At 39.8% G+C, this 22,420-nt stretch overlaps 1 protein-coding gene across 5 annotated transcripts in view; it reads left to right on the top strand.

The window, feature by feature from the left end:
• The window catches only part of csmd2 (CUB and Sushi multiple domains 2), a gene marked incomplete at its 5' end in the record, with an annotated part of 270,610 nt that overhangs the window by 150,342 nt on the left and 97,848 nt on the right, over positions 1-22,420 (top strand). For all 5 annotated transcript variants that reach the window (XM_032535085.1, XM_032535083.1, XM_032535084.1 and 2 more), the window contains 9 exon segments: positions 797-984; positions 1,732-1,920; positions 2,514-2,630; positions 4,059-4,274; positions 4,982-5,170; positions 6,817-6,986; positions 7,112-7,268; positions 7,516-7,707; positions 12,019-12,145. In XM_032535085.1, the coding sequence (XP_032390976.1) occupies positions 797-984; positions 1,732-1,920; positions 2,514-2,630; positions 4,059-4,274; positions 4,982-5,170; positions 6,817-6,986; positions 7,112-7,268; positions 7,516-7,707; positions 12,019-12,145 (1,545 nt within the window).

The following is a 22,420-nucleotide window of genomic DNA, read 5'->3' on the forward strand; positions in this document are numbered from 1 at the left end:
CACACACACACACACACACACACACACACACACACACACACATTACACTGATGCAATCACCAAAGCATGCCAAATATACAATGATGTTCTAAAAAATTTGCAAATTATTTAATTTACACTCCTGTTTTTTGTTAGTTTAATGTTGGTTAAAAGCAAAATATTCTGAGTTGATTTAAAGAAATTCTATTGTCAAAATCTTGTTTAAATTATTGTCTATTCATCTAAATAAGCTTAAGTCAAACCTCAAGCTCTTTTTTTTTGGTTTGCATACAATGTGATTTTTTTTTTTTCTTCTTTTTTTTTAGGCCAAACTTCTAAAATGTGTTAATATTTTTTTTGGGAATCTCCACACAGGTTTCTTAGATGTCCTATATTCTGAATTTCACTTAGTGTTGCTTATTTATCCAGAAGCAGATTTAATTGCTCAGGGGCCCTGTTTGGAAATGGTAAAATCCCCTTATCTTTTCAGTTGATATTCAGATTAAGTGGTGTATATTATCAAAGTAATTTGCAAAACAAACAATGACATACAAGGAATTTTGACCATCACGGCCCCTTATGGTCTGTTGCCCCAGGGTAGCTGCTCACTCTGTCTGGGTGGTAATCGGTAATCCTTGCATTCACCATACTGTAAGCCAACTCAATACTGAAGCTGATGAGAATTACCAATGAAACTCAGGCTTGCAAGCTTGCTTATATGGGGACTTACTGGAATCATATGTATTTACGTCACAATACAAATACTTTGTTTTTTCTTTTTATGGGAAGCATAACATCCTTACTTCTCTGTCCTCAGGTTCCGCACAGAGGTCAACTATGACGTCCTTGAGGTGCGAGATGGACGTTTTCCCTCATCACCTCTAATAGGTAGTTACCAGGGTACCCAGGTTCCCCAGTTCCTCATCAGCACCTCCAGCTTCCTGTATCTCCTCTTCTCAACTGACAAGAGCCACTCGGACATCGGCTTCCGCATACGTTACGAAAGTAAGGGCCTAGAATTTGTGAACTTGATTACACAGAGTCCAACCTACACTTAAAGATACAGGATAGATATACTTTTAAGAGGGGCTTCATCTCAGAGGTAGAGTGGTCGCCCCTCAACCAGAAAATTGGCGGTTTGCTACATTGTACTGTCAATTGTATGTGACAAATAAGAATAACGGTTATTCTAAAGGAACGGCTCATTTACCCATGCTTCACAGACCCTAATAGAAATGAATCTATTACAATACAGACAGACCAAATCAGTGACAATAGCAATACGCCTTGTTTACTGTACTAGTAATAAGTGATTGAGTCTTGCAAATACAATCTCTGCAGGCTCTCAATTTCACCACGAAGCCATTCTTATTACAACATCTATAATTAGAAAGTAAATGGGGTGTGATTGTTCTGTCATATGTGTCGTTCACACTGGTAACCTTTTGCACTTGCTCATTTATGAATATCTGCAATGTGTTAGTAATTCATGATGAGCGTTGCTTAGGGAGAAACTTTGAAAGGTGGAGACGTTAAGAGGGCTGAAACCTCTTCTCTTGGTTTATTCCTGTGGAAAAAAGATGCTCAAGTAAATTATTTAGCAGGATTGCTTTGGGAAAGCAACCACCTTTTAACATGTATTGACCTATTAAAAACAGGATATAAGCATATTTCTACAGCTAGCAGGTGACTTTTCAGTATCTGTGTCTCTTTGTTGCTTATTTTTATTGTTTTTGTCCCCTTCCTCTCTAGCCCTGCAGTTACAGTCGGACCACTGCGTGGACCCTGGTATACCTGTCAATGGACAGCGGCACGGCAACGACTTCTATGTGGGCGCTCTGGTGACATTTAGCTGTGATGCGGGGTACACACTTAGTGACACAGAGCCTTTAGAATGTGAACCCAATTTTCAGTGGAGCCGCCCCCTGCCTAGCTGTGATGGTACGTTCCATAATATTGACCTAGAAATGAATAGTCTCCTGCCAAGTGTTATCCTATTCATAAATGGTATTAAAGCTAAATTCATTGTTGTATGTTGTTCCGGATGGAACATGAGCAATCACTTTGATCACTTTGCTTCATATTGCATCACATCTAAATTGCTATATATTTTTGAGTTATTATAAAATCCATATACAATGATAGCATTTCTTTGAACAATTCATGTTTTGGACTTTAAAAGTTTCTGCCTTGTTTCATCATACATGTTTTATATGTACGGCCGTGAGCATACCCTTTGATGTTTCCCTTTTTCCTCATCTGTAAATGCTTTTATATTTAAGGACAGTATTGATTTCTGCCCTCTCTGTAATGATATTGATGATACCAGTCTCTCCTTGTTATGATGTCTTGAAGGGCACTTCTTGTAAAATGTACTTCACCGCATTGTAAATGCACAGACAAGTTTAGCCATTTTTGGGGGAAGTTTTATATCTGTCTTTATCCACTTTGTTTTGCCCTCTCTGATTTTGCCTTTCCTCTCATTTCTCTCCCTCATCCATCTCCCGCTGTTTCTATTCGCCCTGTGTCGTCAGCATTATGTGGAGGTTATATCCAGGGCAACTTTGGCACCATCCTGTCACCTGGCTTCCCAGACTTCTACCCACACAACCTGAACTGCACATGGATAATCGAGACCTCCCATGGCAAAGGTTAGCAGAGAAATTCTGTGTCAACACATGCAGCAGTCAAATTCAATTTCCCTTACAATTTTATTTCCCCGTACTGAGTGGCCTTTGTATTTTGCCGAACAAGCTGACTTTGTGCGCCCGAAGTGCTGAGAGGCTGGCCTAGGGCTACAGTGCCATGAGACGGTTCTCCAGTCATGTCACCTTTGGTAGTGCGCTCACATCAAATTGACAGAGCCTTATTTGCAAATGCCCTCTCTGCGTGGGTGTAATGTGTGTAACTAGGAGGGACAGGGAATTGATCCTGTATGCATTAGGAAACTGAGAATGTTGTGTTTCATAAAAATCCAAATACTTGAGCCTGTTTCCAGTGAATATAAAGCCGTTTTCTCATATTAACCCTTGGACGATGTCCGGAAAATCTGGTCAGGACAGTTTCTTTCTCTTACATGTAGCACACAACAGGAGATTGTCCGTGCCAGATGCGTTCTCACTTACTGGAAATACTCTGTTTAGTCTAAGCGAGGGGTGTGGTGGTGGCTGGGTAGAACATGCGCCAACCCTTACTGACAGAAGTCCCCAAATGTCGTTGTCGGTCCGATTTGATATCTTTGTGTAAATCAACCTCCTTCTTCACCGTCGTATGTTTCTATTCTTCTAGTTTTGTTTCAGCCGCATGATAGAAACATCAACAACTCGCCTACTCGCTCGGGGTGAATTCTCCAGACAATGACCTGCTCTATTCACACATGAGCTCAATTGAACATATCACAGACTTTGTATTAGGGAACTGGCAGAGTAATGTCCGTTTAATCCCCAGTCCATCTGGACTGCTGTGGCAACAACTAGTAACTACAACACCACACCGGATCTAACTAGACTGGAATCAAAACAACTGGCACGCCGCACACGCTTGTTTGGGCTTGCGATCCGGCCAAAGAGTAGTAACGGTTTTGAGTGGATGGCGAGCGCGAGAAGCCAAAATGGATGCCAATAAGATTTTGAATAGAAAGTTTACTTTTTAAAAGTTGCCAAATGGTTCCATTGACGAGACCAAAGTGATGTGTGTGTTATGTCGTTGTGAACTGAGCTATCATCGCAGTACGTCCAGTCTGAAGTACCACTGGAAGGCCAAGCACACAGCTGATGCCAATTCTCCGCCCCCTCTCGTCAAAGTATTTTTTTCACCCTTTTATTGATGGACAGAGTTGAGATTATTTACTCAAGTGACCCAAGTGAGAATTGTACATGTGAAATTGAACACAGTAGGCTATATGCCATTGTTGTTTTCAATAAAAAAGAACATTTGCACAAAGCAAGCTGATCCACTTTTCCATGTCAATAAGAGCATTTAAATGAGAAAAAATAATGGGAGAAAAGTAAATCAAGGGACAAAAATATAATGTAAACAATATATTTTTATCAATAGATCTTTTTTCCTCTCTTATTCAGGTGTCCAATTCACCTTCCACACCTTCCACCTTGAGAGCCCTCATGACTTTTTGTTGGTGACAGAGAACGGCAGCTTCTCTCAGCCCCTGTGGAGACTAACGGGCTCCACACTGCCTCCACCTCTCAGTGCAGGACTGTTTGGGAACTACACGGCTCAGATCCGCTTTCTTTCTGATTTCTCCGTTTCCTACGAGGGATTTAACATCACTTTCTCTGGTAAGAATGGATTTAGTTAATCAACATACTGAAAGACAAAAAGATGGATAGCTGGTGCTGATCACAGTACTGAGCCATGCAAATTTAAAAGAGAGAAAGAATTAAAAAGGTTACAACATTAAAAGCACTTAAGGATCATATTGAGAGTGGACATCTCAAGTCCCTGAGTATGGATCTAAGTTCTAGCCATGACCTTTTAATTACAAGGGTCTGTTTCAAGTTATTGACACTAAACAGCAATGCTTAGTTGGGTGGAGGCCACCATAAACAAGGAGCAAATACCTATCTAAGTATTTGTCCTAGAAATGTAATTTCAGCCACTCAAAAGTGAATAATGAAAAGGTTAACATCTAGAGAATTGATTATTTGAAATTAATCAATTAACACAAAGCACTTATGGTCATTTAACCACTAAGAGCATCATTTCACCTCATTTGGCTATCACAGCATGCCTTGATTTGAACACCAAGGCACAGTATGAAGAATAGCACCAAATCTAATAGACTGACAGTTTGAAATATCAAATACCACCTATTTTAAAAATGGACTGAGGCCTCAGGCCACAGGACATGGCAGTAACTATACTGTTATATTTTATAGAAATAAACCTCACAAATCACAGTTAACCTGGTATTTCTATGTATTAATGCAACGCAGAACACACAACATTTACACCTTTTCTTTTTATTCTTTCTCGGTTTTTCCAGAATATGATTTGGAGCCATGTGAGGATCCTGGAATCCCACCCTACAGTACCAGAAAGGGCCTGCAGTACGGAGTGGGAGACGCCCTCATCTTCTCCTGTTTCCCGGGTTACCGACTGGAGGGTCCGGCGAGGGTGACATGCTTAGGGGGCAGGAGGCGGGTGTGGAGCTCCCCTCTGCCAAGGTGTGTTGGTAGGTGGTCACATGTTTTATTTTGGCTTTTTTCTCTTCCCCTCTACCCCTCTCACAATGACACGTTGCCACACTAGCCTTTTAAATACACCCATTAAGAAATGTACAACACTCTGTCACATTGGAAGACAGGCATTTCCCTTTCAATTCTCTTCATTATCATCTCTCCATCACCCCATGTTTTGTCTCTTCATTGGATAGCTTCCCAGAAACAGCTTTTTTTGGCTTTGTCTAAATTATATAGAGCAGCAGCTCTAATGAGGATGACATTAAAGAGCTGAATTATGTTAATCAGTGATGTTGCCCATTGCTAATGCTTTGGAAGCATGATGAGTAAAACTGCAGATTTAGGTCAGTATGTTGATTCTATGACAATATTCTTTGAGTCTTTATGATAGGTAAAGCACGGAGCATGACCATGGTTCTACTATATATCCAAAGCACTGTTAAACAATGACTGCATATAAGAAACAACAGAGATCTGCTTTAATTATTTTATGGGAGGAGCGCCGGATAAGACCCTGGGCACCTTGCGTAATATTGCTGCCTCTTTGGGGTCCGAGCTATAGCCTTGTGCTACAGCCTTTACCTCAACCTGCGCGTCTGATTGGTCCCTTGTCTTTTGTCTGTCTGTGTGTGTGTCTGTTTATGTGTGTCTGTTTCTGCATGTGTTGTTTTGTCTCCGTCCCAACCAGCTCTCCTCTATGTGTTTCTTGGCCCTGGGACGCGTTCCTTGTCTCACTGTATTGTTTTTAATTGTTTGTGTATGTTAATTTTTGAATATTAAAAAATAAAATAAAAAATTTGATCACAAATAAATTATTTCATGGGAGTATTTTCACCCCTTGCTTATTTTCTTTCTTCAGTTTCTAAACTTAGGAGGTAATTTGTAAGCATTAATATTTTGACACTCTATTGGAAACAAGTAATTACAGTTTAGTAATTACAATTTGCTGACATCACATTTGTTTTCGTTACCCACACCAATAATATCTGATTTTTGTCTAAATATGTAGGTCAAGCTATTGTAATAAATACATTTTCACTTGACTGCCTCTTTTACTTTGGTTCTCATTTGGTGTTTATCTTTTGGAATAAAGATGCTAGTTTGTAGTTTATTGGTCTTTTTTGCCTCTCGATGAATCCAAATTTGTGTAGGTTGACACTAAAAAGACATTTTGTCACTTTTCATACTTCATATTCAGCCTTAGAAACTTGATGCATCTCCATATACCTCTTTGACAGTCCCATCAGCTCATCATGCCTAACTTCACAAGATCAAATGCGGGATACATTTGTGGTCATTTCAATTCTGGCAGATATTTTTCTATAGAAAACTTTGCCCCACTCTTTTTCTGATGTGAATTGGAAAAAGCAATTTTCACATAGAGCTGAAATTACTGTTAATCATATTCCGATTGCATTGTGATTATGATGATATGCCACTCAACATTCAGGTTTAGTCACTGACCATATCCCTCTCCCCATCACCTCTCTTTTTGCATGAGAGCATGAATAAATTCACTGTGAGTTTCAAGCATATAGCGATTGACATGTCCTCTGCTCTCTCCAACACCACCGCCTTCTCCCCTCCTCTCTCCTTCTGTCTCTCTGTCCGTCTCTCTGCTCCCTCTCTTTTTCTCTAGCTGAATGCGGCTCATCCGTGACTGGCATGCAAGGGGTGCTGCTCTCACCCAACTACCCCGGTTACTACGGCAACAAACACGAATGCATCTACTCCATCCAGACGCAGCCCGGCAAAGGCATCCAGCTTCGAGCACGAGACTTCAGACTGGAAGAGGGTGACATACTCAAAGTGAGGGGGTGGGGGGAATTGTACCCTCCCCACGTGTGTACGCAGCCGTGTTAGCACATGTGTGTTTGCAGACCTAATCACCTTAATTCAGATGCATCCTCCCACTCTCCCTCTCTCCCTTCCAGGTCTTTGATGGCAGCAGTAATAAGGCTCGTCTGCTGGGGGTGTTTACAGGCAGCGAGCTGCTCGATACAACCCTGAACTCCACCTCCAGCTCCATGTGGCTGGAGTTCATCAGCAATGCGGATAACACCAGTAAAGGCTTTGAGCTGCACTTCATTAGTGAGTAACACACAAACACCCACCTTTCTGTACATTTAATATTTACATTTTAGTATAGTTTGTTTGCATATATCTAATTTTCCAACCCTTCTTGGTGCCTGCTGTTTTCTGCCACATAAAATCCCATTCATACTTTCTTTTTTAATACACTCCTACTCCTTGTTCTGACCTTCCTCGGATTTCCTCCCCCCTCTCTCTCTCTCTCTCTCTCTCTCTCTCTCTCTATCCCTCCCTTCCTCCCTCCAAGGTTTTGAGCTGGTGAAATGTGAGGATCCAGGTCTACCCCAGTTTGGCTACAAACAGGAGGACAAGGGTCATTTTGCAGGGAGCACTGTGTCTTATAGCTGTGATCCAGGCTACACCCTGAAAGGTCCCGAGGTACTTACCTGCCTGCGGGGGGAAAGAAGGGCATGGGACAGCCCCCTCCCTCTCTGTGTTGGTGAGTGTCAGATGCTCTACAAAGGGGCTAGAAATCAAGTGTGTCTAAAAGTAAAGGCAAAAGTATTAGTTTATTTGCCATTGTACTTTTGGGTTCAGCTGATGTGTTCTTGCATTTCATTATATTAAGTTCAGCTGTTCACCTAACATGCAGTGTGTGATAGAGGAAGTACTTAGATTCTTTATTTAAATAAAAAGTATTTATACCACCGTGTAAACATATCCTGGTACAGGATGAATAAAATAAGCCAGTATGCAGAATGACCATGGTGAGTGTTGTATTTTTATATTCATATTATGCTGTTTGATGTTGTAGCTAAAGATTAGTTGTTTAAATTAAAACAACTCGTCGGATTTTATAAACTGTATAAAAAAAATCTTAATATGCAATCTAACTAGTAGCTAAGGCAGTCACAGAAAGGTAGTGAAGTAGAAGTATTAAGAACCATACAATAGAAATAATAAAGTAAATAGTAAGAAAATAGTAAGTGCTTCAAAAATGTAAATGTGCCACCACTGGTTATGTCAGCTACCCTATGGGATGTAACCTAGTATTATGTAATGTTATGCTATTCTGTGCTATCCTGCCTAACATCCCAGTGTGTTATTACCTTTCCTTACATCACTATCTGTTACCTGCCATGTTAAGTTCAGCTCAAACTTTAGTTTGCATTAAACAGCATTGTGTTGTATTGCATTTTATTACAGTTTTATATCAGTGACTGCTTTACCGTTTGGCCCATTGGTAATTCTATCCAGATTTTTGAGCTGAACTAAAATGTCTGACCTAGTTCCTCATCCTCATAACAATGTGACTATGCCGTTGCAGGTTTCTGTGGTTTGTTTTAGCTCTGCTTTTTTGGGTCATCCATTTGGTTGCTTTCCCAGCACCTTATTCTGCGCATTAGCTCATCTAAAATGACTCTGCTCTATTCAGCTCTGTATATTCATTCATATTGCATCATGATTGCAAATCCCCCCTTTTCACATTATTTATTTTTTCCTACAATAAGACTGTTATATTAACAGCACACCAGTCACATGGGCAGGTTTTTAACCCCTTGCTGTCTGAGCCCAAAAGACTTTAAAAATCAATTTTATGGAGATCATTTCTCCATTAGAGAGTATACACATTATACAGTATACACTCGTTTTGTAAAGTTCACCTACAGTTCACCTGCCAATGTTTGCCTAGTATCTGTTATTACTTTTCAGAACTATTAAACTGACATACATACATGCCTATATGGTGTCATGGTAACAAACCCAAAGCATTTACTTTCTCCTGGGTGACACTTTGACAGTGTCTCTCAGAAACCAGCCAGAAGCTCAGTAAGGAAAACAGGCAGAGTGTTGTTCTTTGACATCAGCCAATGTTATTAGAATAATATTGCTTGGCTTCCATTTCAACCTAAACTGACAGGTAATTCCATGGTTATAAACAACATTCAGCACACTGTATGTCTCTGAACAAGTTTGTCCTCCCAATGCCCCTTTCACAGCAGGCGATAGCCTAACAGCTAGAGTGAATTTGGGAGCAGATGAGGGACTGCTTCTGTTTGTAATGGTGGGATTATTTTCTAGCAGGGGGGACACACTGAACACAGATGAGAAGGGTATAGCGAGCAGGGGAGGGGGAGAATGAAATTGAGTTGAAAACAATACAGAGAGTCTATATCCTTAAAGTTGCAAGGTTGAATCCCAGAGCAGCTTTAGGTTGGATTTTATTGATACTTAAAATTATAGTGCATGCACAATGTAATTACATTGAGCACCTTTATAGCAAAAACACACATTTCTACATAACAATGTCTTTTAATACTTTGTGTTTAATTAAGATGTTTGTGTATGTGTCTGTTTGATTTGTAGTGTGTCTTCTATAAATTGTATATCCATATATCCAACAACCCTTGGATGCCCCTCTCTAACTCTTGTAGAGAGGGACAGTTGAAGAGAAGAGGGTGAGACAAAAAGAGAGAAGAACTTGAGTTGATTCTAGAAATGTGTATGTCTAGACGTAGATTGAAAGGGTAGAGTAGCTGGGGGAGTTACACTGCCGTGACAGCACTGAGCAGTAGTTTCTTTGGTCATAATGCTAGAAGAAAGAGATGGCTTTGTCTTACTGTGATAGATCACCCTTCTTCACTCTCTCTTTTCACTTCATGAAACAGCAGTTTTGCTTCAACATAGAAGCACAACTGAGGGACAAAGCTTAAAGAGAGTTTAAATCCTCACCAATTGTTTAAATATGAATATGTTTATGTTTAAATTTTACTAATATGTTTATGCTTCTTTTTATGCATGTCTCCTTTGAACCAAGCATGAGCAATTTTATGTATGTGTGTATCGTTTTGTGTATTTATGCTTTTACAGCGAAAATGATCAGAGGCCAGCTCTGGTGATTATTGCTGTTTAAATGTGCAATGCATGAGGTCGAGGGAAAAGGAAACAAAGGAAGGATTTATTTGCTAACATCAGGAAAAGCATGTTTGTCAAATGAAAGGTGACAAAATGTGCCTGACGTGTATGAAGAAACCACAGCTCATCCCGGTCTGGTGGTGTGTTGCTCTCTGTGTGTGTACTGTTTTGTGTTAATTTTTTTAATTCCTTTTTTGCCAGTCCGCCCCTGTGTCTACCATCGTTGCTGTTTTTCATCACAGGGTCTATTTGTAACAGATTGATATTACAGCCGTCACCATCACCATCATCATCAGTATGATTTGGCGACCTCCATTTTCCTCCTGTTTGAAGGAGCTACGCTCCTCTCCGTGGAAGGAAAAGAAACAAGAACACTTTCATCCTCTTCCTGTCAGATTAGATGGCTTCAAAAATGTTAACAAAAACACTTTCACTCCGTTGTTGGAGAACATTTCCTTTTTATCCATTCACTTTTAGGATAACAATAGGTGGTGGTAATTGAAGGGGGGGTGTTGAAAATTGCTTTTCAATCACAGAGCATTTCTGATGGCAATTCCTTACTTAAGGCTGAAAAAACCCTCCATTCTTCTGACTGTTCATGACAAAATGCTTTGGCCTCCGGTGCTGCTTTGTAGTTTCATAGTTTGTGTTGTTTTTGTCAAAAAGACAGAGCTTGTGTTTGGTGTGGACCCCGTACCTCAGGGGGCTTATTAAACCATGATATGATACTAGAACCATCATATTGTCTACTACCACTACTACAAGCACACCTCTATGCATCATAAATGACATTTCTCTGTTGGACAAGTAACTTGTGACAAGTCTTCCACTGTCTTGGTATCTATTGCCTACTGTGTTACCCAAGTAGATGCTAATATCAGCGAGAATTTTAAAATTGCAACTGTGTATATATTCTGGACCATGACAGGATATATCTTTTTCTGATTGATCCCTAAAAATATAGCATAAAGTATAATAACTATATTACCATATCAGTGACTGATATATTTAACTACATTTAACTCTTTTCTTTTAAAGTTACACTGAAGTTGAGTCTAATATATTACATGTTGTGTTGTTCAGTCAACATGTCCATCAACTTTCAAAGGCAACAAGAGGAAGTCATTGGTTAAGATGGTGGATTGCCTTCACTGAGCCAAGGAGATACACAGAGTATATTAAGTTGGCTGCTCTCCCTCCTATCATTCAAAATGCTAACAAGATGACACAAGCACATCACATGTAAGCATATGACTGCTATGGTCAAGAAAGCTGACTGGGGAGTCCCAGCTGTACCCCACATCCCTGTATGCTAAACAACTAGGGGATAGCTAAGCCATCTTAGGGAATAGCTTACACCCTTTGAATAGGGAATTCCAGTATCTCCCTTCTGGACAGAGGCTAAAAGTCCCTGGTTGCAGAACTACAAGATTCAAAAACATTTTTGTCCCATCGGCAATCACTCTAATAAACAAACTGCAGAATTAGAATTACTTGCACAAAATGCACAAACACATTGGTCATGTACTGTTTTCTATTCTTTTTATCCATGTTTTACTGTCTCTATTACATGTTTTAATGTTTGGTGTGTTGCATGTTGTGGTGGTCTACAAAGTTTTAAGGATGTCCTGCCTCTTAGACTGTAAACCTATTTTACCCACGGGTACCAATAAAGTAACCTGAACCTATGTCAGTAATTAATGATGACAAGAGGAAACTGATGTGATGCACTTTACTGAAAGTGAGGTGATGCAGTTTCTGGCATCTTAAGTATGTTCACTTTGCTTTCCGAACATTGATGAGCTTGTACTTATTTTGCACTTTCTTTACTTTTACTCCTAATCATCACGCTCCTCCTTAATCCCACTGTCTTTCTGTTTTTACCTCTTTCTAGCTGAGTGTGGGGGCACCATCAAGGGTGAGCTTTCCGGTCGTATTCTGTCTCCGGGCTACCCAGCCCCATATGAGCACAACCTGCACTGCTTGTGGACCATTGAGGCTGCCCCTGGAAGCACTATAAGGTCTGAACAACAATCTTTGTTTCCTTGTTTGTGCTTTCTAGTTTTCTGATTACATTGTTCTTTTACAGACTTTCTTTCAATCTACCACCTTTCAATATACTTCCAATTTAGCCCACCTTTTTGCAGTGGTATTCATCACTTTCACAGGCTGCTGTGTAATCAATCTTCAGTGAGCTGCTATTGCCCAATAGTTGAGTTACTACTGGGTGAGGGGATATGTTACCTCAGAGCCTCAAGAAAGTCAAGTGTTTGGCTTTTAAATGTATGGGTGTTATTTGCTGAATTTGATTAAATGTAAAAGCCTACAAGGTAAATGGTTTTGGCTCAACGTATTCGTTGATACCTTTCTATACTATTTAAACATGAGGTTATTCTCTAGCACCATATTTATTTCCTGTTATGTATATTAGATTAAACAAAGATGTTTTCTCCATAATTTGTCCACCAATCCTAATTTCCTGCCATTGTCAAGCAGCTCTTCAGGGTTGTAGTTGCAGCAAGACCAAGTGAACCAGTTGTCCTTTTTCCACCTCATGTCCTGCACATCAGCTCATTTCTGTGAAAGATGTGGCGAGGGGACATGAGTCAACGTGAAGTTAGCAAGCTAACGTTAGCCAACTGACGAGTTGTTGACCGGCTGACCGGTTCTGCCGTGCTGTCATGCTGCATCGGTTACAGGGAATGAGCTGAAGGAGAATGAGAATTTGCTGACCCTCTGCCACTGGGTCTAACCTAGCGGGCCGCTGACCCACTGCTGCTGGGTCTACCTGTTTACGACCCCACTGACACGTATTGTTACTGTGACAGCTAACAACAATCCCCATTTTGTTGTGTACCAATCAAATGACCATGGTAAACAGTCCAATGGCCTTTCTATCCATTTCCTTTCTATGGTCCTGCAGCTCATCCTTCGGGATGCCAAGGTGTTTGTCGACTGTGTTCTTGTGCTTACCCATGGTATTTATTCCCATGGGGTTGTGTTGTGAATGGTACACCCCAAGGACAGGCACCTAGAATCATTACTGGATGACGCAGTCAGCTTATCAGCCATAATGTGATTTTTTTTTTTATTCTTTTTTCTCTCAGACCAGCTAGAAAATGATGACATTTTCTTTATTGTCAGTTACATTTTTGACTCAAGTAATAGAACATTGGAATATCTACATGTACATATACATAATTATCTACATGCTTTAGCGTCCACCACCTACAGCTCTATTTGCTCTTCTCTATAGACTCTCCATGCATGCCTATTAACGTTGAATGTATTATAATAGCGTATTCATTTATGTATGCACATGCTTGTGGATGTGCTCATTGCTGTGGCTTTCAGGAGACAACTGAGACATTACAGTACCCTCATTTTGACAGTATTACTGAAGCAAGCTGCCAATTATTTAATTATTATGTTATAATTGTGCCTAATGAGACAACTTGCTTTTCTTTACCTCACCTCTCCTCAGCCAGATCCACCCCAACAATCCACACTGTAGCCTTTACCCTTCAAAAAAAACACACCTCCTCTCTCCCGTGTGTAATTATCCAGTTTGGTTGTTCCAGTTCCGAATCCCCTGCTATATGATATATATGATGTTTTTCTTTCCTTCAATAATAGCTATTTTTACATTGATAAAAAAAACTATATAATTTAAACACCAAATGTATTATAAATGTTTGAAAAAATGTTGGTCCCTACACTATCCTTCTATTTTTAAGGTTTAAGACTATCTCGGCTAAAGTAACACGCCTGTTAATTCCAGCTTGCTAATGGCTGTGCACTAAACATTAAAACAGGGACCTGTTACTATTAAAATCTGGACATATTTAGATTCTAAGCTTTTAATTTATTTGACCAATGACTGGCAACCTCTTCTAATCTTATATTGAACTGTTGCTCAGATGTATCTATCTCTTTCTACCCTTTCAGTTGTTAGTCTGGTTGAACCATTGTACAGCATTTTGTTCTCCATGTACAAAACAAACCCCTCATACAAAACAACAAATAGTTGTAAAGAACATTTTCTGCAACCCAAAAAAATCTTTGCTGAACTCTTTAACCCACAGTGTATTATCACAAAATGCACAGGACACATTCTTAACAAATGGTGTCCTTGTGAATGTTGAAGCTTTAACCCTGGTGGTGTTCTTCTCTGTCCATTAAGCTACTTAGGACTGAAGACATGAGTCAGATATTTATTAACATGCTTATTATATCTTCCATGTTTTGAAAATTGAAATGGATTGCCATTAAGCCACAAACATGGAGCCAGCAAAGTGTGTTGGGTGTATTTGGAATATTAATTGTGTTCATGCACTGTCATGACGCAGCGATGTAAAGTAATGGAATAAGCTTGTAAGCCTAGGTACTTGAAGGAACAGTGACGTTCAAGGAGAACACTGTAAACCCATAAGTACATGTGTATTATATATGAAGGGACATGAGGACAAGGCAGAGAACACAATAGATGGTTTAAGTAGGAGGGCTATGATCTCTCTCTTCTCATAAATTGGATTAACTTTTCCTGAAAGATAACGCGCCGATCATAGTGGAACATGTATTGCTTATATGAATCCTAGCATTTTTTAATGTTTCTATAAACAAGGTTCATCAATTTTAGGGGGACAGGACAAAATTCATAATATAAACTTAAAAGATAGTGATCAATTGTACTATTTGTTTATGTTTGCAGACAACAGCAGAGCTTTGGTATCTGCCCTGGGAATGCATTGTCATGCTTTTTACACAGTAGCCAGTATTTGCCTCTTTCAGACGCTTTCCGCGTCAGTTTGATCACGCTTTCATTTCAAATCCAGTGTGTTGGACTAAATGCAAAACAATGAAAAACATGCCCTAATACTTTCAGACTGTACTGCATACTGTGGTATGTCATTTTCATAATATTGGACAGTTCTGTGTGGTTGTCTGTATGGATTTATTTGTGTGTAAGCTGCACACACACATTCCTAGGTCCCTCATGATTGCTAGTTTAGGTTCATTAGTGCCTTCACTACCTCTGGGTCCCTGGCATTCCTCTGCATGGTATGCTCCATATCCATGACTTTGATCCTTCCCACGCAATTCATTATTGAGAAGAATTTGCAATGCATTAGCCCAGGGATTCCTTGTATATCAAATAGTGTAACGGAAGGTAGCACACTAATCAAACCACACTGAGTTCATGAGAGACTAGGAGTTGTGCTGAGTGACAGCTAAACATCTAAAAAGCCTACGGACTGATTTGCAGAGAGTTTTTGATAGAAAGAGAATATACGTGGGAGGCAGATACCGCAATACATACATGAAGCGATAAAAACAATATAAAAGGAATAGCAATGATAAGGGAGACATTTCACCAATCAAACATTCAGTAGTTAGGGCTACAGAGATCAATGGGGGGAATCTACCTTAGTCCACATGGTACACTGAACAATGAGGCCATAAGTATTCATATGGAAATTTATTTTTATTATTTAACATTTAGTAATGAGCATGCCCTTGAGTTTGAGAGCTCCATTGCTGTTAAACATGCTATTCTGTGTGGGTTATGAAACTGTGTAATGCTTTTGGGACTGTTCTTCACAAGGCATCAATAGATGTAACACAGCATGTGAGAAGGAGGGATTTTAGTTAGACCCATAGTTAAACTCTGTCCATAGTACAGTATGGCTATGGGAGTATGGAGAATTGGCTTCTTTTATTTTGGATAATAACAATGATCTCAGAGAGAGAGAGAGAGAGAGAGAGAGAGAGAGAGAGAGCTGAGTTACAAATTGTCTTCAAAAAATTTCAAAAATGCTGCTGTCGCAGTATCTTAGTAGTTGTTCCTTTGTTGACTGTCTACGGAGCATCTCCAAGGATTTGTCTCTAGATAAGATCTTCAGTACTGTCTGTTAAAAATAACTTACTGTATTCAAATTATTTTTAAGGGTGGGTTTCCCTTTAAGCCACATATACCACTTTTCCAAAGCAGTGCATCCCCCATTTATCACAGAAATAGTGCCCTCAGTCTCAGATAAAAATGCACATGTATCTTACTGGGTTCAAACAGCCCAAAACAAAGTTTCATATACAATGTATTTCCTGCGTGTGCGTGTGATTGTGTCTGTATCTTCTGGATCTGAGAACCAATTTGAGTTTTGGACCATTCAAAATATGGATTGTACACAACAAAGTTGTACTGTCTTTTCTGTACTTTTTAAGGGGGTATGTTAAGAATATGAAGTTGGGTTTTTGTCACTTTAAATAAAGTTCAGGTTAGAAAAAGATTTGAGATTGGTGATAGTGAAGAATAGGGTTGAGTGATAAGAAATGAATGTGGAAAATGGATGGTTCAAATACAACAAGGGTGCTTGTACTCTCCATGACTTTTACTTTTATCTCACTGATTAATTATCCAATTTCACACCTTTTCTTGCCTAAAATAATTGTGCCTGTTCTTTTATCTGTATAACACTGTTTACATGTTATTGCATCATGTGCCTTGCAGTACATGGAGCAAACAAGCTTGGTGTCAAGACAACATCCCGACGTGTTGGCTGTACAGGCTAGTGTGCTTGGTGTCTCTTAAAGCTCTTGGTATGGATGTGTTCTTGATGGATGATCCCACAGGGACAGTCCCACAGAGGCCAAATCCACACATACTGATGAGGTTAGCTCTCAGTGTGACATTGCCTTTATACACACAATCTCAATTAGTTGTGAGAAAGCAGACAGTTCCAAGCGCATGTTTGCTCTTCATCTCTCTTCTTCCTCATAACACACACACACACACACACACACACACACACACACACACACACACACACACACACACATAACATACTTACTTATTTATCATCTTCATGCACACATACAAGTACTGTGAGGACTCCCCACAGGACTCGTAATTGCAGCTAGACTATTTTGTATTCATATGAGAGTGTCTCGGCACACTCTATTTCTCTCTCTGTTTCTCTCATATGAATACAAAATAACTTAGGCAGAATCAAAAGAGACCTGAGAAATCTTTTCCATCCTTCTCTTCCTCATCTCCTTGCAGCGATTCCTCTGACACTTGATCGAGCTATTTTTTTCTTGTGAAGAAAATGGACAAGTGTAAAGGAGAGCCCTCAGCTGTTCACTTGAAAACATGGCTTTCTATGATTCCACAAAACATTAACTCTACACACATTTCCTATTCCTTGCTGGGTCGAACAGTATTTCCACTTCTCTCTACCTGTAGTTTTAATTATTCCTTTTGTACCCTACCCACTCCACTCCAACGCATCCCTCAAGCATTTGTGTCAAGTGGAGAACTTGTCTTTAAATGGAATTTTTACTGGCAACAAACCTTGTTTTTAGTTGCTCTGCAATGAACAACTTCAGATGACTATCTGTAAAGCATATTGTTCACATTTAAAAAAAAAAAAAAGAAAGGTGAACCTGTACATACACTGTGCTCTCTTTCACACACAAGTTTCAGATGTAGCTGTGGTTGCAGGGTTTGCATAACAGAGTGCACTTATAAGACACTAAATAAAAACCTTAAAGAGGATTGGTTCATAAAAGAAAAGTTTAGTCTGCACATGTTCAACTAAGAAAAAGACTGAGTGATTTTTACACGCCAGTCTCCACATCTTTTCTTGCTACCTTCCTGCATTCCTCTTACAGTATCTTCTCACCGTCTTCTCTTTTTCACTATCTCCTTATTCCCGCCCCCTAGCCTTCACTCTCAGAGAGTGACGAGGAGAGATAGGCTATTTAGATCTTGTATAAATGGAACAAATTATCCTAACATGCAGCCCACGTCCATCTTATCCATCCAACTGCTCAGCAGAAATCCCTCCATCCGTCAGAGCTTCCTCTGCTCTCCATCAACCTCTTATCCTCCCGCCGCCATCCTCTTCTTCCAGTAACCCAGCATTGATTAACGTTGGTCTTGTTTTTGTTCTCTCGCTCACCTTCTACTTTCCCCCAACATACGTCTTCCTTTCCACCCCCACTTTTTCATCTTCCTTTTAACACATAAATCTGGAAGTAGAACATGATGCCGTTCGGTGTCTGACAGTCCTGAAGGTTGCATTAGAACCAGAGACCCGTCAGCTCATGAGCATGGATTCAACACGTGACCGGTGCTCGATTCCGACATTGCTAATGCAAATCCCCAGAAACATCTCTCTCACATCCTCAATGCTGTCTCGTAACACCTACATGTGCTCACACACTGTACATATGCATATTAATAATAGGGCACACACCTATACATATATAAGCAAATGTGTTTGTTTTTTTGTTTTGTTTTGTTTTTTTACTCATGCTGACAAATCCTGTGAAACACCTGAGCACCTCCTCTCTAGGGTATGGGGAGGCGCAGCATTTAAGGATCGTAGTACATAAGGGTTTCTTAACAACCTTTGCATAACAAGCATCTGACTGCCTGTGGTGCTTATATGACAGGGATGGAGGCCTTTGGATACGAAGTGGAGGGGCTAGCCTTAATGTTTCTGGGGGCGGCTCTCACCAGAAATTAATGATGTTTATAATATAATGCTATAGTCCACCTGGACTGGTAGAATTATTTGAGAGATTTCACACATTTGGGGATTTAGCATTGCATAATATCAAACATTTTTTTACGATTTCGTTAAGTAATTTTAATTTTTAATTTAATTTGAATATTTTATTACTTTATTTGTTTCTACTATTTCATCTAGTGAACTGAGATCGCTCAGACTCATTGTTTCTTTGTACCAATATCCACCATCACATTTACACACAAATACGTACTGGGGGGTCTGCCCAACTATTCCATGTTTTAGTCGATTTGCTCACGTTACTCATTAACAGAATCTTTTCCGGTTCCTCCTCAGCAACAGTTGCTAAAAAAGGATCACTTTCACACCCACATTTTTAGATTTACTAGAGTTGTTGACACCCATCTCTCCCATCTTTAAACCGCTACCACCCTAAACAGAAGAAATGGGTGTATTTTCTAATTCTCAATAGACAAACTTTGGGGTTAGATTATCTGTGCCACAATAGAAAACACAGTGTTGTAATTTAAGTTTGGGAGCAAATCACAATTTGATGTCTGTGATATAAACCGGTTTAGCTCGCTCTCTTCTATCTCCCCTAAGCTCATATGTATTAGTAATGTGTTGCAGTTTGTTCTTTTGCAATGTTATTATTTGCATTGTACTTTGAATGATTACTGTATATCACAAGGTATTCACAAGAGAACTGTAGGCAGAGGAATGGGTGCAAATAATTAGTATTTATGCAAGTTCTTTGATGATGATAGTTGGAAACGTGCTGCTTTACAGACATAAGAAAGTTAATGTATATGCCTGTCTCTCTCAGTGCCTCTGTTTACCAGGCGTGGATACCTATTGTATGTATGAGTTTACCTCTCAGTGTACATTTGCGTGACTATGTACTTGTGCGCCTGTCTGCATCTGTTTGTTTAATGTGCACTTATTTCACCGGCATTACAACAGGACTTGTCAAGTAGGTTATGTATAGTATGCACACACACACACAGCACATTGTTGAGTAGCCTCTGGCTGCTGCCCACACATCAGACAGTATGGGAATCGGAGTCTGACACCAATTATGCAGAAATGGTGGGAACTTGTGGCTAAACCCGACATATCAGTAGGTTGCTGTTTTTCTTCATCATCTGAAACTCAATGGTGTGTGTGTGTGTGTGTGTGTGTGTGTGTGTGTGTGTGTGTGTGTGTAAAGGGATGAGGATACTAAAAGTACCATGATTTCCTCTGGCTGGGACAGAGGTCAACATTGAACACAAAAAAAAAGATATTTTGACAAAATGATTACTGGACAGATTTATAATAAGCCCAGCTTAAGCTTGTGGGTCATGTAAAAAAATAAACAGACTCTTTTTCAAAATGGCTCTTGCTGCATGAGCATCATATTTCAATCAGTGTTGTATGCTTTATATTAAAACTGACATTATTGAAACATGAGGGAGAGTCAGCAATTTACTTTGGGGAAAAATGGTTTAGATTGAACTTTCATAATTAAATCATTTTCTGAGTAGTTTTTTTCATGAGCTCTTTAAAAACATTTTAATAAATTTTGAAGTCACAGAACAAAATATCATACATTTCCATGAGGTTGTGATGCCTTTGTTGTATCATTGTGTGTTATGATTTGTCACTGTTTTAACTGCATTACCAGCATGTGAGGGGTGTTCCCCACTGAGCTGATATTGACCCAATGCATTGAAGTATTTCTATATCTCTGTGACATGCATGCCAGATGTTACACATCATCCAGTAAAGCATTTGAAGCAACATGAGAGACAGTGTTTTCTTTTGCTGTCATAAATTTGGAAAACAAAAACGGTGTTTTGATAAAAGCTCTGTGTGCAAATCAGGTGAGGCGAGTTCAGTTCAACACCATTGTTTGCATCTGAGTACATCCCACTATATTCTCTTATTTTGAAGGCATTTAAGACAGCAATGTGTTTCAGAGAATTACTAAATCCAAGGCACAAATTAATTAATTATGAGCTGAGAAACATTTTTATCATTTCTTGTACTGGTAAGTAGTTCAGACGTAAGATGAAGCTGCTGAGGATCCGTTTGTCTCTAAATAAGCCCTTTATATTGAGTGGCCCATGTCAACATTTCCACCGGTCTCTCATTAGTTCAGAAATACCATTTTCTAAGCTTTTAGTCCTGCTCAGCCTGTCCAAAACACATACTTACACATGCTTACACTCAACACGAGCAATATATCATTATAAATCCACTGCATTGAGGTTAGCGCACTTACACACTCAAACACACAATCACAGTGCATTTCAAATCCAGTGGACCACCAGCTGGCTGACAGCTGTCTGTGCCAAAGTGAGGGGTAGATATTTTGACAGCATCATCTTTCTGATGTCTAGACTGAAACTATTAAATGCCGTGGCAGACGTATCGGTTTGACTGACATTGTGGAACATCCATTGAATGCTCTGGATCTGGCGTCTGTGATTCACTTTAAAATGTTATTAGTTTCCCTGCTTTATACATTCCCTTGTCCTTGTTTTTGTCTTTCCTCAATTCGTATTGTCTCATTTCATCACATTAATACCTTGTGTGCATTGATTCTTAGTAGTAGTAGTTTAATTAAATCTGTTTCCTCCTCAGTTCTCTGACTCATGCTTTTTAGTATTTTAGAAATAGGGAGTTATATAGATAAAAGTCGTGTATATATATATATATATATATATATATATATATATATATATATATAAAGCTTACAAGTACAGTGAGGGGAAAAAGTATTTGATCCCCTGCTGATTTTCTATGTATACCCAGAAAGAAATGATCAGTCTATAATTTTAATGGTAGATTTATTTGAACAGTGAGAGACAGAATTACAAGAAAATCCAGAAAAACACATGTCAAAAATAATGAGGGAAATGAGTATTTGACCTCCTCTCGATCAGAAAGATTTCTGGCTCCCAGGTGTCTTTCATACAGCTGTGATTAGGAGCACACTCTTAAAGGGAGTACTCCTAATCTCAGCTTGTTACCTGTATGAAAGACACCTGTCCACAGAAGCAATCAATCATTTATATTTCAAACTCTCCACCATGGCCAAGACCAAAGAACTATCCAAGGGTTTAAGGGACAAGATTGTAGACCTACACAAGTCTGGAATGGGCTACAAGACCATTGCCAAGCAGCTTGGTGAGAAGGCTGACAACAGTTGCTCCGATACTCCTCAGGGGTGACACGGAGGAGGAGGTTCGGAGTTTAGTGGGGGACTTTGCTCTCTGGTGTTGCACTAACTGCCTACAGCTCAACACCTCTAAGACGAAGGAGCTGGTCATTGACGTTGGGAGGTCCAGATCAAGACTGTAACCAGTCCTGCTAGAGGGAGTTGAGGTGGAGGCAGTTCAATCATACAAATACTTCGGGCTATGGCTGGATAACAAACTGGACTGGACAACACACACCAGCCACCTGTACAGGAAGACACAGAGCAGGCTGTACTTCCTGAGGAGACTGCGGTTGTTCAACATCTGCAGCAAACTGCTGTGGATGGTTTACCAGTCTGTGGTCACCAGTGTCCTTTTCTATACTGTGTGCTGGGGGGGCAGGATATCCAAGAAGGACACCTCCAGGCTGGATAAACTGATCAGGCGGGCCGGCTTTGGTCAGCATGAAGCTGGACTTACTGGTGACGGTGGCAGAGAGGACGACACTGGACATTACTGACAATGCACACTGTCCACAGCACCTAGAGGAGCCTGTTCAGTGGAAGGCTGCTCCTTC

Source organism: Etheostoma spectabile, chromosome 14 (genome assembly GCF_008692095.1).
Source record: "Etheostoma spectabile isolate EspeVRDwgs_2016 chromosome 14, UIUC_Espe_1.0, whole genome shotgun sequence".
Classification (NCBI taxonomy): domain Eukaryota; kingdom Metazoa; phylum Chordata; class Actinopteri; order Perciformes; family Percidae; genus Etheostoma; species Etheostoma spectabile.